At 64.5% G+C, this 13,399-nt stretch overlaps 6 protein-coding genes across 6 annotated transcripts in view; 3 read left to right on the forward strand and 3 right to left on the reverse strand.

Annotated features, from left to right (window-relative positions):
* AMSG_06163 (uncharacterized protein) overlaps nt 1-107 on the reverse strand; it is a 769-nt gene extending 662 nt beyond the window's left edge. Inside the window, exon 1 of the mRNA XM_013901900.1 lies at nt 74-107. Within this exon, the coding sequence (XP_013757354.1) occupies nt 74-89 (16 nt within the window). The 5' untranslated portion in view covers nt 90-107. The remainder of the gene's footprint in view (nt 1-73) is intronic.
* Nucleotides 108-251: 144 nt separating this feature from the next.
* AMSG_06164 (GTP-binding nuclear protein ran/tc4) lies at nt 252-3,356 on the forward strand (the record flags this gene model as incomplete). The annotated part of the gene is made up of 4 exons (XM_013901901.1): nt 252-366; nt 633-1,921; nt 2,047-3,098; nt 3,125-3,356. Exons 1-4 carry the CDS (start codon nt 258-260, stop codon nt 3,354-3,356), a joined length of 2,682 nt encoding a protein of 893 aa, XP_013757355.1. The 5' UTR covers nt 252-257.
* A 23-nt stretch (nt 3,357-3,379) lies between these two features.
* On the reverse strand, nt 3,380-4,737 carry AMSG_06165 (uncharacterized protein; the record flags this gene model as incomplete). Its single annotated transcript, XM_013901902.1, has 2 exons — nt 3,380-3,417; nt 3,507-4,737. The coding sequence occupies 2 exons, from the start codon at nt 4,735-4,737 to the stop codon at nt 3,380-3,382; spliced, it is 1,269 nt and encodes a 422-aa protein (XP_013757356.1).
* A 1,722-nt stretch (nt 4,738-6,459) lies between these two features.
* On the forward strand, nt 6,460-7,971 carry AMSG_06167 (UPF0415 protein C7orf25; the record flags this gene model as incomplete). The annotated part of the gene is made up of 1 exon (XM_013901903.1): nt 6,460-7,971. One exon carries the CDS (start codon nt 6,460-6,462, stop codon nt 7,969-7,971), a length of 1,512 nt encoding a protein of 503 aa, XP_013757357.1.
* Nucleotides 7,860-10,656, reverse strand: AMSG_06168 (uncharacterized protein; the record flags this gene model as incomplete). The annotated part of the gene is made up of 2 exons (XM_013901904.1): nt 7,860-10,126; nt 10,186-10,656. The coding sequence occupies 2 exons, from the start codon at nt 10,654-10,656 to the stop codon at nt 7,940-7,942; spliced, it is 2,658 nt and encodes an 885-aa protein (XP_013757358.1). The 3' UTR covers nt 7,860-7,939.
* Nucleotides 10,657-11,567: 911 nt separating this feature from the next.
* AMSG_06169 (puff-specific protein Bx42) lies at nt 11,568-13,399 on the forward strand (the record flags this gene model as incomplete). The annotated part of the gene is made up of 2 exons (XM_013901905.1): nt 11,568-11,779; nt 11,809-13,399. The coding sequence occupies 2 exons, from the start codon at nt 11,568-11,570 to the stop codon at nt 13,397-13,399; spliced, it is 1,803 nt and encodes a 600-aa protein (XP_013757359.1).

The following is a 13,399-nucleotide window of genomic DNA, read 5'->3' on the forward strand; positions in this document are numbered from 1 at the left end:
CCCCACCACACACACACACACACACAAACAACACACACACACACACACACACACACACACAAACACCACGTACGGTTCAACTGGTCCATCTCCTGTTACAAGCAAGTCAAGTGGTTGCCTCACCCGCACCCGCGCCTGCCCGCCAACCCCCCCCCAACCCCAACCCCCCCAACCCCCCCCCCCAACCCCCCTCTCCCCCCCCCCCTCCCCTCCCTCCCCTACCCCATCCCGCCCCACTTCACCCTCCAAGAGCCACCATGAGCAACGCCCCGACCTTCAAACTCCTTCTTGTGGGAGATGGAGGGACAGGCAAGACTGCCTTCCTCAAGGCCATCAACTCCCTTGCCTTTGAGACCAAGTACATTGGTATGCAATCCCCCTCCCTCCCCCATCTCCTCACCCATCCCCATCCCCATCCCCTTTGTATGCCCAGGCATGTATGCCTGCCTTTCTTTCGGTCACCCTTCTGTCACGCACCTTGCCACCACCACACCAAGTCGCCTTCCATTGCACCACCACACACACATACACGCACACACGCACACACACATGCACATGCACATACAAACAAACATGCACACACTCACATATACCCCACACACACCACACCACACCATCCGCCCCGCATGTAGCCACACTTGGTGTCGAGGTGGATGAGGTCAGGCTGGCGACTTCGTCCGGCCCGCTGGTGTTCAACGTGTGGGATACGGCCGGACAGGAGAAATTTGGTGGCCTCCGCGATGGGTACTACATCCAGGGCCAAGCGGCGGTGATTTTTGCTGATGCCTCGTCGAGGAGTTCGGTCAAACATGCAAGGACTTCATGGCTTCGGGATGTGGTCCGAGTCTGTGATGGCATCCCCAAGGTCTTCGTCTTTAACAAGACAGACGTGCCCGGTGGTGAGGCCAGGCACGTGGACAAGTTTGATGCTGTCTTTGGGCTCTCGGTCAAGGCCGCGGTGGCGAACAACGACTACGCGTCGCTCAAGGCTCCTTTCCTCTTCCTCGCCCGAAAGCTCACTGGCATTCGCGATCTCAACCTCGTCGGCGAGTCGTGGTCCAAGTCGGAGGTCCTTGTCGGGACCATTCTTCCCAGCGATGGCGCAACTAAGGACGAACATCCCAGCTCTGCCGATGCTTTCAGGGTCTCCAGCCCGCAGTCGAGTCCGCAAGCCCTTCCTCAGGGTGAGGTGTATGGTGATGGCGGCCCAGATGGGATCGACGACATTGTGTCGCCCGCGTCGGGCAACGGCGACAATTTCACTCTCGTTACGGGCTCCAAGACAAAGTCTGCATCGTCAGGCGGCTTCAAGTTTGGATCTCCCAACGCCGCTGCGCCTAAACCGTCTGGCGGCTTCAAGTTTGGATCGCCCGACGCCGCTGCGCCTGCATCGTCAGGCGGCTTCAAGTTTGGATCGCCCAACGCCGCCGCACCTGAACCGTCAGGCGGCTTCAAGTTTGGATCGCCCAACGCCACTGCGCCTAAGCCGTCTGGCGGCTTCAAGTTTGGATCGCCCGACGCCGCTGCGCCTGCATCGTCAGGCGGCTTCAAGTTTGGATCGCCCAACGCCGCCGCACCTGAACCGTCAGGCGGCTTCAAGTTTGGATCGCCCAACGCCACTGCGCCTAAGCCGTCAGGCGGCTTCAAGTTCGGATCGCCCGACGCCGCTGCGCCTAAGCCGTCAGGCGGCTTCAAGTTTGGATCGCCCAACGCCGCTGCGCCTAAGCCGTCAGGCGGCTTCAAGTTCGGATCGCCCAACGCCACTGCGCCTAAACCGTATAGCAACTTCAAGTTTGGATCGCCCAACAACTTGTCGCCTGGACAACCCAGACACACACCATCGGGACCTTGGAAGTGCCCTGCTTGCGAGGCCAACAACCCTGCCGACAACAACCACTGCAAACTCTGCACCACTCCGCGGGTCCGCGTGGATCCGCAGTCCAAGCTGGCAAACTGGGGCCCACCGGCCAAACCCAAGGCAAAAAAGCCGACCAAGACGACCAAGATGGCCGCAAAGAAGAAAACTGCAAAGGCGACAAAAAAAAGGCTGGCAATGGCAAGACCGCCGCGGTCTCGCTTGCCTCCATCGGCTACCCCGACCCTACTGATGACTCCGACGCCGAGCTGATTCTGGCCGAACAGCGCCAGCTGCTGCAGGAAGCCCCGCCGCCGCCCGCTGTCTCAGATTTCGAAGCCTACAAGGCCGGTCTGATGGCCCGCCTCGACGCCGAGGCTGCCCGCCGCGGATACACACCCGACGAGAGCGACCGCAAGGCCGTGCTCAAGCGGCTGCCGGCCAACCTGGGCCAGACAGCGTGGCGGACACAGATCAAGAAGGTACTTCGGCAAGTGCACTCTTGCACCAGCATCGGCACAAGTGCTGCCCAGCTTGTCCAGGACATCGTGGTGTCGTCGCTCGTCGACGTTGTCACCGCCACCCGTCAGCTGATGGCGAAGCGCGACGAACTCATCGCCAACTCGCTCGAGACCGACGAACGCTCCGCTGAACTCCCCGACGTCGTTGCTGCTATCCGCCTCGCTGTGCCGGGCGAGCTGGCCATGCACGGTACATCCGAAGCAACCAGGGCCGTCATCAAGTTGAAGGCTGCCCAACCGCCAGCCACGCTACGAACCGCATCCACCGCCAGTGGTCTAGTCTTTTCGACCCTCATTACCCGCTCCGGCATTGCCAAGCGGTTCGGGAGCTCGGTCCTCTCTCTCCCTGATGGAAGCCCTGCGTTTTCTGTCGAGGCCCTCGTCGCCCTTACCGCATTCACCGAGTACATCACCGCCGAGATCCTCGAGCTGAGTGGTAACGCCGCCCGCGACAACCGCCGTGCCCGTATCAACGAGCGCCACGTTCTTCTCTCCATTTCCTGCGATGAGGAGCTGAGCAATCACTTCCGCAGCGGCATCATCGCCCGCGGCGGCGTTTTGCCGCACATTCATGTCCGCCTCTTGCCTGTCCACGGCGGCGCGAACAACCGCGACATGGAAGAGAATCGGCTCGTCGATGCTGCCCTCGCTACCGCCGGCTCGAGCGGTTCCACCTATCGCCCAGGTACCCTGGCTCTCCGCGAGATCCGCAGCGCGCAAAAGTCCACCGACCTCGCCATTGCTCCAGACATGTTCCAGGCCGTGGTCCGGGCGTTCTCCGCGATGTCGCTGGCGCTGACATGGGCATCTCCGATGAAGCTTACGCAGCCCTGCAGCACGCAGCCGAGGCCCATGTCGTCGAGCTCTTTCACCTCGCCAACGTTGTCGCCATTCACCGCGACTCGACTCTTGTCGAGCCCAAGGACTTGCAACTCACGAAGCGCATCCAGACAGCGAGCCGTCGCCACTTTTACGCCTAGATCAAACTCTCTCTCCATCGCATTCACCTCGAGATGCCACCAGCTCGCGCAGAGCGGTCGCCTCTCGCCGCGAGACGCGGTCACACCAGGATGCGTCGATGGCGGTGAGTACAGGAAGCGCAAAACTGACCAAGTCAAGCAGCCCGCTACCGGTCACGTCGGTGCAGCAGGAGACGTTGAGAGAAGTGAGCGTAGTGCCCGCGGCTTCAGCAATCGCCCACACATCCGAGTCATCCACCGCCGTCCGCGAGAGGTCAACCGCTGTGAGCGCCGGGAGAGGCGTGACCGCCTCGTTGGCCAGCGCGCTACTCCACGCCGTGCTCACCATCGCCGGTGTGAGTCGCGGACAGCCCGAGAGCGAGAGCCGGCCGAGTTCGGTCCATGGCGCGAGCCGCGGTCCAACAAAGCTGGTGAGCCAGGCTTCGTCCACAAAGCCAGCTCGATCAACGACAAGGTTCCGCAGCGCTGGCATCTGCCCAAGCCACTCGCTGCACTCGCTCAGCTCCATGCTCGGCGATAGCCGCGCGTGCGCCAGTGAAAGCGATGTCACCGTTGGAGGCAGCTGCCACACGTGCAACGCCGTGAGCTCAATGCGATCCAGCGCTAGCACCGCCAGCACCGGTGTCGTAGCTGCGTTGATCAGGGCAGCCACGCCACTGCAGGTGGCTCGAGGTGCAAACGAGATGTCAAACGCTTCCAATCGCTCCAACTCCGACCACGCACTCGCCAGCCGGACCAGTGCAGCGTCGCTGAATGCGGTCCGTGAGAGCACCAACCCGATGATTCGATCCGGTGCCGTATGCCTCGCCAGCGCGGCCGCACATGCGTTGCCGGCTTGGTCACAACCGTGTAGTGAAATGCGGCTCGGAACCGCACCGTGCTCGACCAGCGTGCCCGAGATGACCGCAGCGAGCGCATCATCGCTCGCGTTGGAGAGATCGACCAGATCAAGGACCCGCACGTGCGCCAGCAGAGGCGATCGCGCAAGCGCCCACAAGGTAGCGTCCGGTCGGCCATGCGCATCGCCGTTTATCATCTCCGGCAGCGACAGTACCCGCCAGAGACCCGGATAGCCCGTCGCTGCCGCCCGCAGAGCCCGGCAGCTCCGTCCAGCACGGGCGCGATCACGAGGCCCCAGCTCAGCCATGATGGCCACCAGGATCTCCACCGGCAGATCCACTAAGGTCGGAGGCGGAAGAGGCATCCACGCCGAGGCATCGACCGCCGGCAGTGTAAATGTGTAGCTCACGCTCCCATCCTCAGCGTAGCTCCTCTCTGCCAAGCCCCCGGGCACGACCTGCGGGACCGCCTCCAGCAGCGCCTCAAGCAGCCGTGGCAGCGGCAGCGTCCGCGCCGCCCACTCTGTCACATCGCTCGCCATATAGAGAAGGAGAGGTGTGTATGTGTATGTGAGGTAGAGCGAGGTGCAGCCCAATCCAGCACCCTGTTGCCCATCCCGGACAAAGACCTGCTGCTGGTCGAGCCGGTGCCCGAGCCAGTGCCCCAGCCGGTGCCCCCGAGCCAGCGCCGGCGTCCGAGGCCACCGACTGCTGCAGCCGACTCTTGCCGCCACGGCACCACTCATCTAGCACCTTTTGTGCAGAGAGCGGACAATGGCGTTGCTGCCGGGAATGGACACAGGGCTGGGGCTGGGGCTGGGGCTGGAGTGGCCCATGGGGATGGGGGCGGGGCGGGCGGTGGGGGCGGTGGGGACGGGCCGGGCTGGACGGCCCGACGACGAGGCCGAGTGGGGCCAGACTCAGGCGGTGGCAACGGAGATCGGGGCGGTCGATGGAATTGAGGTGGGGATTGAGGCAGAAGCAGATGTCAATCTCGTAGCAGAGACCACTCTCGGAGCTTGTGGTGCGTCTTCCTCGCTGGAAGATCGGCTGAGAGAAGCCAAGGCTGCCCATCGGGCGGCAGTGATCGAGGACGCCACCCAGCAACTGGTGCTGGATACCGCAGCCGCGGTTGTTGCCGACTATCATCTGGGCTCGATGGGGCTGGTGCCAGAGAGTGGCGGGGGGAAGACGTCGATGTCGGCCAAGGCGGTCCTGCTGCTGGAGCGGGTCCTCGCCTGGCACGCGCTGCACGATGTGGTCGATTTGGGTGCTGTCGCCACAAGAGCTGGTGTGCCGTCGCCAAGCACCCCATCAGGCGTACATGGGGTATATCTCCTTGGCCTTGACCCCGAGTTCTTCGAGTGGTCGCTCCTGGCGCCGTTTGTGGGCGCCGATGCGCTCGAGGCCGAGTCGCCGGAGGCCCGCCGCGCTGCGATGGACGCTGCGCTGGCCGCGTTGGCTGACGAACTGCGGCCAGAGCTGCAGGCGCGGCTTGCAGCCGATGCCACCTTCCTCGCCTCACTGGTGAGCGAGGAGGCGTCGCCCGGCGGCCGACCGAGTCTGGCGGCATGGGTCGCCGAGGCGACCCTCGAGACCGAGGCCGCCCGTGAGCTGGAGACCGCGTACAACGCACGAACGCTTGAAGCCTTTTGGGAGCTATACACTCTCGTCGGCTCTCGTATTGGCTCGGTGGTCACCCTCATTCAGGACCATTTGCTTGGTACTGCGGTCCGCTCCGAGCGAGTCCGTGGCGAGTTTCTCGCCGCCCGCGCCCACGCGCTTGCCCTCAAGCTGCAGGTCACCAAGCTTCAGCTCTTGCTGGAGACTTACACGCCACGGACGCTTCCAGCCCTCACCGTCATCCGCGACGAACTGACACAAGCGCTCGCCTCTGCCCGCGATCAGCTGCAAGCCGCGCGTGCGCGTGAGGCCTCGTTCGGGCGGCTCGGCCGCGAGTTTGACGACCTCGTGGCGTCCTACACCTCGATCCTCGCCGACATTGAGAACAAGGAGTGGGCGCTCTCCCAACTGCGCAGTGACACCCGCTTCTCGTTCTCAAACCCGAGCTCATAACACTTTGATCGCATAGCATTTCGATGGCTCCCGTTTCCTTGCGAGATCGCGTCGGCCAGCGGCAGAGCCCAGGATGGCATTTGGAAGGTCTTGCGCTTCGACGACAGCAGGCCAGCGCAGCGGACCCCTCACCGCCCACAAGCAAAGCCCTCAGACACACCACTTCGACCGTCGCAGAGCAACAAGGGATGGAAGGCGACGGAAGCGAAGACCCGGAGGAGCTACGTGCGCAGGTGGAGGTGCTACAGAGCCTGCTAGATCGAAGTCTGGAGGTTGTGGAGGCCATGCTGGGGGAGGCCGAGGTGGCGGCGGCAAAGGGACGGCGGCGTGGCGGCGAGGTGTCTCGGCCGCGGGACGCACGGGATCTGGCGCACTCATTGGTCTCCTTCCGCAAGCGGCTGCGGGCGGAGGAGGGCATGCTGGATCGGCTACGGACGGGTCTCATTCCGCTCACAGCCAACAGGGTCAAGTCATCCAATCTCCACGCCCTCTCGGCCATCCTGGCCACCGCACGCAAGCTCGATGGCCTCGTCAGGCTGGGCGGATCCTTCAAGTACGGCGCCAAGGCCAAGGTCTACGTCGATGCGGTGGTCAAGACTCACTCGGCTGTCGAGTGGCTCAAGGTCAAGGTCACTCCACCAGTCCCCTTTCACAACATGTACGCCGGCCATGGCCGCGCCTCGTCGTCGTCCATGATCGATCAGGCCCGCCACCTCCTCGACGCTGCCGCCGAGCACCCACATGGCTTTACCATTCCGGCTGTCGTCTACGTCTTTGTCGGTGGCGTCTCCATCTCGGTCGCCGCAGACCTGGAGGCGCTTGGCATTGTTGTTCGCGGCGAGCGGGTCGATCTCGGCCCGCTCGATGGTGTCGCCCACGCCGCTGCCCCGTCACCGTTCATCTGCCCGTCGACGCTCGCTTCGTTTGGCCTGCTTGACAGCCCGGCCGGCCCGCTCGTCTCGGCGCCAGCTACCACCGTCACCGAGGCCGAGCTGGCTGATCTCATGGCCGGCGGCAAGATCATCGAGGACGCGCAGGGCAATCGGTATGTTGTCGAGACGATCGAGGAGTATGAGTACGAGTACGACGAGTATGACGAGCCCGAAGGCAATGACAATGGGGACGTGGTTGGTGCGGCGGCAAGCACGCCGCCGGCCGACAGCAGCGCCGAGATGCTCAATCTGGACGTCTCCGCAATCCTTGCCTATGTCTCGGACCTCTGCCAGCCTGGCGGCGCCGAGACCGAGTTTGACGACCCGCTCATTGCCAAGCAAGCTGCCAGCGAGCGACAGCAGCGGCAGCTGCCGCTAATGGAACGGATGATGGCCGGCAAGCGGCTGGTGGTCTGCGAGACCGCACTCGCCTCACTCCAGGCCATCCTCGACACCGTGGCTGGGCCCGGCGAGCGCGCCCGTGCCGAGGCGCTCCTCGCCAACGTCGCCATTGTTCCCGACGAGCTTTCCGAACGGATGGCGAGCCTCCGCCCGACGCTCCGCATCAAGCCCCGCGCCCGGGTGGTGTTTGGAGTCGGCGACGCACTGGGCGTCCCGACGCTCACCGCCAACAACGGCTTTGTCCGTGCCGCTGCTCAGCAAGGCTACAACTTTAAGGCCATTGTCATCATGGCCCGCGCCCTCACCGAGAGCCGCCGCCTCGAGCAGGCCGGCCTTACGCCAGACCTGGATACCGGCTGCGCATAAAGTCATCATCGCCGCTCGACGCCGGCGGCAGCGACGGGTAGAGAGACGGCGCCGCCGGCGCGGCTGCAGACACTGCAGGTTGCGGTGCCGGACGCCGCCCGCCGGTGTTCCCATGCGAGTCGCTGCTGTACGATCCGCCGCCAACTGGTGCCGACGTGCCCTTGGGCGTCGAGCACATCGAGCACGCGAGCGCGCCGGGGCTGTTGTCAAAGGTGCAGACCGAGCACGACCAGGTCGGGCCCGACGGCTGCGATGGCACGGATGGCGGCCGCGGCGACGGCCGCGGCGACGGCTGCCGCGGCGCTGCCGGCGACGGAGTTGCTGTCCTGCCTGAGCGCGCCGAGCCGCACATGGCACACGATTCGCCGCCCGAGTTGGCAAAGGTACATGCCGAGCACGACCACGAGCCTCCGCCGCCTGATGCTGGGGCCGAGGGTGTCACTGTGGCCCACGGTGGCGACAGCGAGCTCGCTGCCGGAGGTGCAGACGCTGCTGGCGCAGCCGATGACAACGACGACGAGCTTGGTGCCGCACCGCCCGACGCTGCGAGCAGTCGCGGGTCGACCCACGACGTCTCGCGGGTCGAGTGATTTGCGTAGTACGGCCGGCCAAAGTCTGTTGCACACTCCTCCCAGAACTCGGGCATGGGCTTGGAAGCGATGGCGAGGTGATTTCGGACGTGGATGCCGACGAGCTCGCGCATGCGGTCAGCATCGGCCCGCGAACCCGCCAAGAAGCAGGTGGTAATCTTCTCATCAGCCTTGCCGTCCTTGCGGATCGAGATGCCAAACGCAGCTTTGCCCTTGTGCTCCTCCACCCGGTAGGCGTCGATCCAACTGATCGGGTAGTGGACCGGCGTCTTGGACCGGAACGACGAGTTGGGGATGACCGTCACACCCGATGGCGAAATCTCCAGCACCACCGATGCCGCCACCCACTTGTTTGGCAGCGAGGCTGGAAACTTGACTGCCTCGGGCACGTGCAGCGAGAGGCTCGCCTGGCTCATCGAGCTAGAGAACGAGGTAGCAAACGGCGAGGTGGCTGATGCTGTCGATGTCGCTGTCCCGTGGTTGTCCGGCACGTCGCCGTCGGCCTGCCGTGCCACAAGCTCAATCATGGCAGCCTCGAGCACCGATGCGTGGGTGCAGTTGTTGACCGTGTCGCGGAGCTGTGGATAGGACCACTCTGAGATGGTAGCAAGCGGCGGGTGGCAGTCCGCCTCGTTGCCCATGTCAAACAGGGTACCGTCTTCGAACGCGTCCGGCGCCGGATTGTCGGACGACGAGGATGACGACGAGGACGACGAGGACCGCTGCCGCGAGTTCGGCTCGCTGTACGGCATGTGACTCGGATAGTGGGATGGATATGGGCTCGGCATGTCGACGCCCGGGTACGAGGTGGCGTAGGGTGCATGGGCCGATACCGGCGCTGGCGCCGGCGGGGCGGTTGCCGGCGGCAGTGACGAAATCCGCCGATTTTCGTCGATGAGCTTGAGCATCTCCTGCTCCATCTGCGCCCGCTCCGAGAGCCTCAGCTGCTCGAGCTCTTCACGCTCCTGCTTGCGCAGCTGCTCCAGGTGCTGGGCGTACGCTGCGAGCTCGGCAAGCTGTGCCTGGGTTTTGGACTGTACGGCCCGCATCTGCGCGTCATACCACGCCTGCGCCTCCATCTGGGCCTGGACTTGGTTGGCCTGCGCCTGCTCCAGCTGCTTCTCATACTGCGCCCGCGCCTGTGCCTCGGCCTGGGTGTGGGCATGCGCCTGTGCCAGCTGCTCCTGATACTGCGCATGTGCCTGCGCTTGCGCCGCTGCCTGATCGGCCTGCGCCCGCATCATCTGCTCTTTGTACGCAGCCTCGACTTGTGCAGCTGCCTGCGCAGCTGCATGTTCAGCTTGTGCCCTTGCCTGCGCCTCTGCATGTGCCCGTGCCTGCGCCTCTGCATGTGCCCGTGCCTGCGCTTCTGCCTGCGCCCGTACCTGCGCTTCTGCCTGCGCCCGTGCCTGCGCCTCTGCCTGTGCCCGTGCCTGCGCCTCTGCCTGTGCCCGTGCCTGTGCCTCTGCCTGCGCCCGTGCCTGCGCCTCTGCCTGTGCCCGTGCCTGCGCCTCTGCCTGTGCCCGTGCCTGCGCCTCTGCCTGTGCCCGTGCCTGCGCCTCTGCCTGTGGCGTTCATCTGGGCCTCGATTTGGGCGTACTCGTGCTGGACGACCTGCCCATACAGCGCCTGCGACCTGCCCATACAGCGCCTGCGACTGATCGGTGGCGGCCTTCTGAGCCTCCGCCACCCTAGCATCGTACGCCTGTTTGGCAATCTCAGTCGGCATGGCCGAAGCAAGGTGGTGCGAGTACTCGGCCTGCGCCTCGGCCATGGCCGTGCGCAGCACGTTCTCGTACAGCGCCTGGGCTTGTCCACGAGCAGTCTCCACCGCCTGTGCCTGTGCCTGTGCCTGTGCTGCCACCAGCCGAGCCTCAAACGATCCATCATCCGCCGGGGCACCTGCTGGTGGAGCCTGTGCCTGCACGTGAGCCATACCGGGGTGACCAGCCTGTGCTGCTTGTCCAGCTTGCGACCCTTGCCCGTGCGGACCTCCTCCTCCACCCGCAGCAGCAGCGTCAGCCAGCATCTGCTTCTGCGCCTGCATGAGCTGCTGCTGCATAAGCAACAGCTTCTCCTGCTCACTACCCGACATGTTCCTTCCTCTTCCTCCCTTCTGCGTCAGGTATACTCCCTTCTCCTTCCCCCCTCCCCTTCCGCCGCCTGCTACACCTTCCATGCTCTCCTCTCTTAGCGGAACGATGGTTCGTTCGTTCGTTCGCTCGTTCATGCGTTCGTTCGTTCATGCGTTCGTTCATTCGTTCATTCATTCGTTCGTTCGTTCATGCGTTCGTTCGTTCATTCATTCATTCGTTCATTCACTCATTCGCTCGTTCATTCGTTCGCTCGTTATTCATTCATTCATTCGTTCGCTCGTTCGTTCGTTCATTCGTTCGTTCGTTCATGCGTTCATTCATTCATTCGCTCGTTCATTCGTTCGTTCGTTCGCTTCTGAATCGCAAATTGCTCGTCACATTCGTCGATTCCATTACCTTGTCACAACTGCTTCTTCGTATCCCGCCCTTCCCTTCCCCTCCCTTCCCCACCCCAACCCCAATATTACGCATGTGCGAAGTGGGGACTGATCGGAGTAGAGTCATTGCGCTGATACACCCTCGCAAACCATGATCGCCTCGTTCTCGCTGCATAGAACAAATACCACCACCGCATTCCCGTAGATAGAGCCCGCTCCAAGGCCCACCCCCCAAGCAGACCGCCCCCCCCCAGGCAGACCAGGGGACATGCCATCTACCGCATCCAGACTCACATCGGTACGTGGGAAGTAGAAGGTGATACAAACATTGCATATCACCCCCTCTCCAGATTCCACATCCCAGCTCCACAAACACGATCCTTGGGCTTCTCCGTACCCCCCTCCCCGATGGCCACATCGACGGGCGCGCCGAACCCGAATCCAACCAAGGCGACTCGACAACAAGGACAGGGGACAGCCAGGGGCAAGCCGGGCACGTCACCACCCCACCCGACCTACACAAGGGGGGAAACATGTCCTCGTTGGCGTCGCTCCTTCCTGCGCCTACCCGCAAGTCCACACTTCCGGCGGCCAAGGCTGTGGAGGCTCTGCCCTCTGCTGGTCAGGGAGGCAAGTCCAAGGCGCCCGTCCCGGCCTACGGACAGCGGGCCAACTCGGGCTGGGTTCCGCGGACAGAGGCCGACTATGACGACGGTGGTGCGTATCCCGAGATCCATGTTGACCAGTACCCACGGGGGATGGGTCGTGGGGGAGGACAACGTCCACCCTCGCCGCAACCGTCGATGCCTCGGGGACCACGTCGTGGGACGCGGTCGCCCGCGCTGGCCACTCGCAGAGCGTTACCGTGTACTCGGGCCCGAGCGCGCTGATCGAGGCTGGCGGGGCGGGTGCTGCGCTGGAGCGCCCATCGGCCGACGACATTGCTGCCAATGTCGAGGCCACTCGCAATGCGCTGATGAACGTCAAGCACGCAACCATGACCGACGCCCGCGTCCGTGGCCGTGCCACTCTCGGCGACGCCAACATGGTCGGTAACGCCACCTTTGTCAAGTACACTCCGCCGACCGCCGCCGCCGCCAAAACTGGCATCCGGCAACGAGTCATCCAGATGGTCGACATGCCGGTCGACGCGCTCGAGCCGTCGCGCTTCCGCCACAAGAAGCGGCCGGGTGGCCGGCAGAAAGAGGCGCCTGTCCCGATCCTGCACTCGCCCGAGCACAAGCCGTCCAAGGCCGAGAAGGCCAACCTCAACATCCCGCCGGCCATCTCCAACTGGAAGAACCCGCGCGGTGACGCGGTTCCGCTCGACAAACGCCTCGCCTTTGAAGGCCGTGGCCTCGTCGCCCCGGCAATCTCGGACAAGTTTGCCAAGCTCACCGACGCCTTGCAGATTGCCGAGGCCGCCGCTCGCGAGCAAGTTGAGGCCATGGCAAAGGTTGAGAAGCAGATGAAGCTCAAGGAGCAGGCCAAGGAGGATGAGACGCTGCGCGAGGTTGCCCGTGAGGCTCGCGAGCGCCGTCGGCTGCAGCAGCTCGCCGGGCCGAGCGCAGCACGCGCTGGTGCCGCCGCTGCAGGTGGCAACCCCAACATGGTGCCGCTTCCGCCGCGCGACCGCGGCACCCCGCTCGCTCAGGCTGCGCCACTGCGGCCAGACCTCAAGCGCAAGCGCGGGACAAAGACCCAGGGCGGTGCCAGCACTGCCGCCGACGACGGCGCCTACTCGTACTCGTACTCGTACTCATACTCGGACAACGCCCGCCCGGCCAAGCTGCCACGGGTCTCAGCCGCCCCGGTCGCCGACGTTGCCGCTGCCGCCGAGGACTCTTCGGCCGCTGCCGCCCCGGTCTCGGCCACCTCACGCGCCGAGCGCGACGCCATCCGTGAGGAGCGTCGCAAGCAGCGCGAGCGTGAGCGCCGCCGTGCGGCCTCGGGTCAATCGCGCGACGCCACCCGTGACATCTCCGAGCTCGTCGCCCTCGGCCGCGCCAAGCCCACCGCCTCGGCTGACGCCATGTACGACCAGCGCCTTTTCAACCGCGCAGGCGGGCTTGGCGACACCATCGACCCCGACAAGGATGGCGGCGCTGGCTTCTCCGGCTCGCTCTTTGCTGCCCAGCGCCAGCGGGCCTTTGTCCCCTCGGCAGAGACCATCGCCGCCACCGCCAGCAAGGCCTTCACCGGCTCCTCCTCGCGCCAGGCCGGCCGCCCGGTCGAGTTCGAGAAGCACGGTGCCTCGACCGCCGCCTCGACATCCCAGGCCCAGCCCACCTCTATCGACCCGGCCGCCGCCCCCGCCGCCGATCCATATGGTCTCAGTACCTTTATGAGCAGCAAACGCAAGTAG

This window comes from Thecamonas trahens (genome assembly GCF_000142905.1).
Source record: "Thecamonas trahens ATCC 50062 unplaced genomic scaffold supercont1.26, whole genome shotgun sequence".
In the NCBI taxonomy this organism is placed as follows: domain Eukaryota; order Apusomonadida; family Apusomonadidae; genus Thecamonas; species Thecamonas trahens.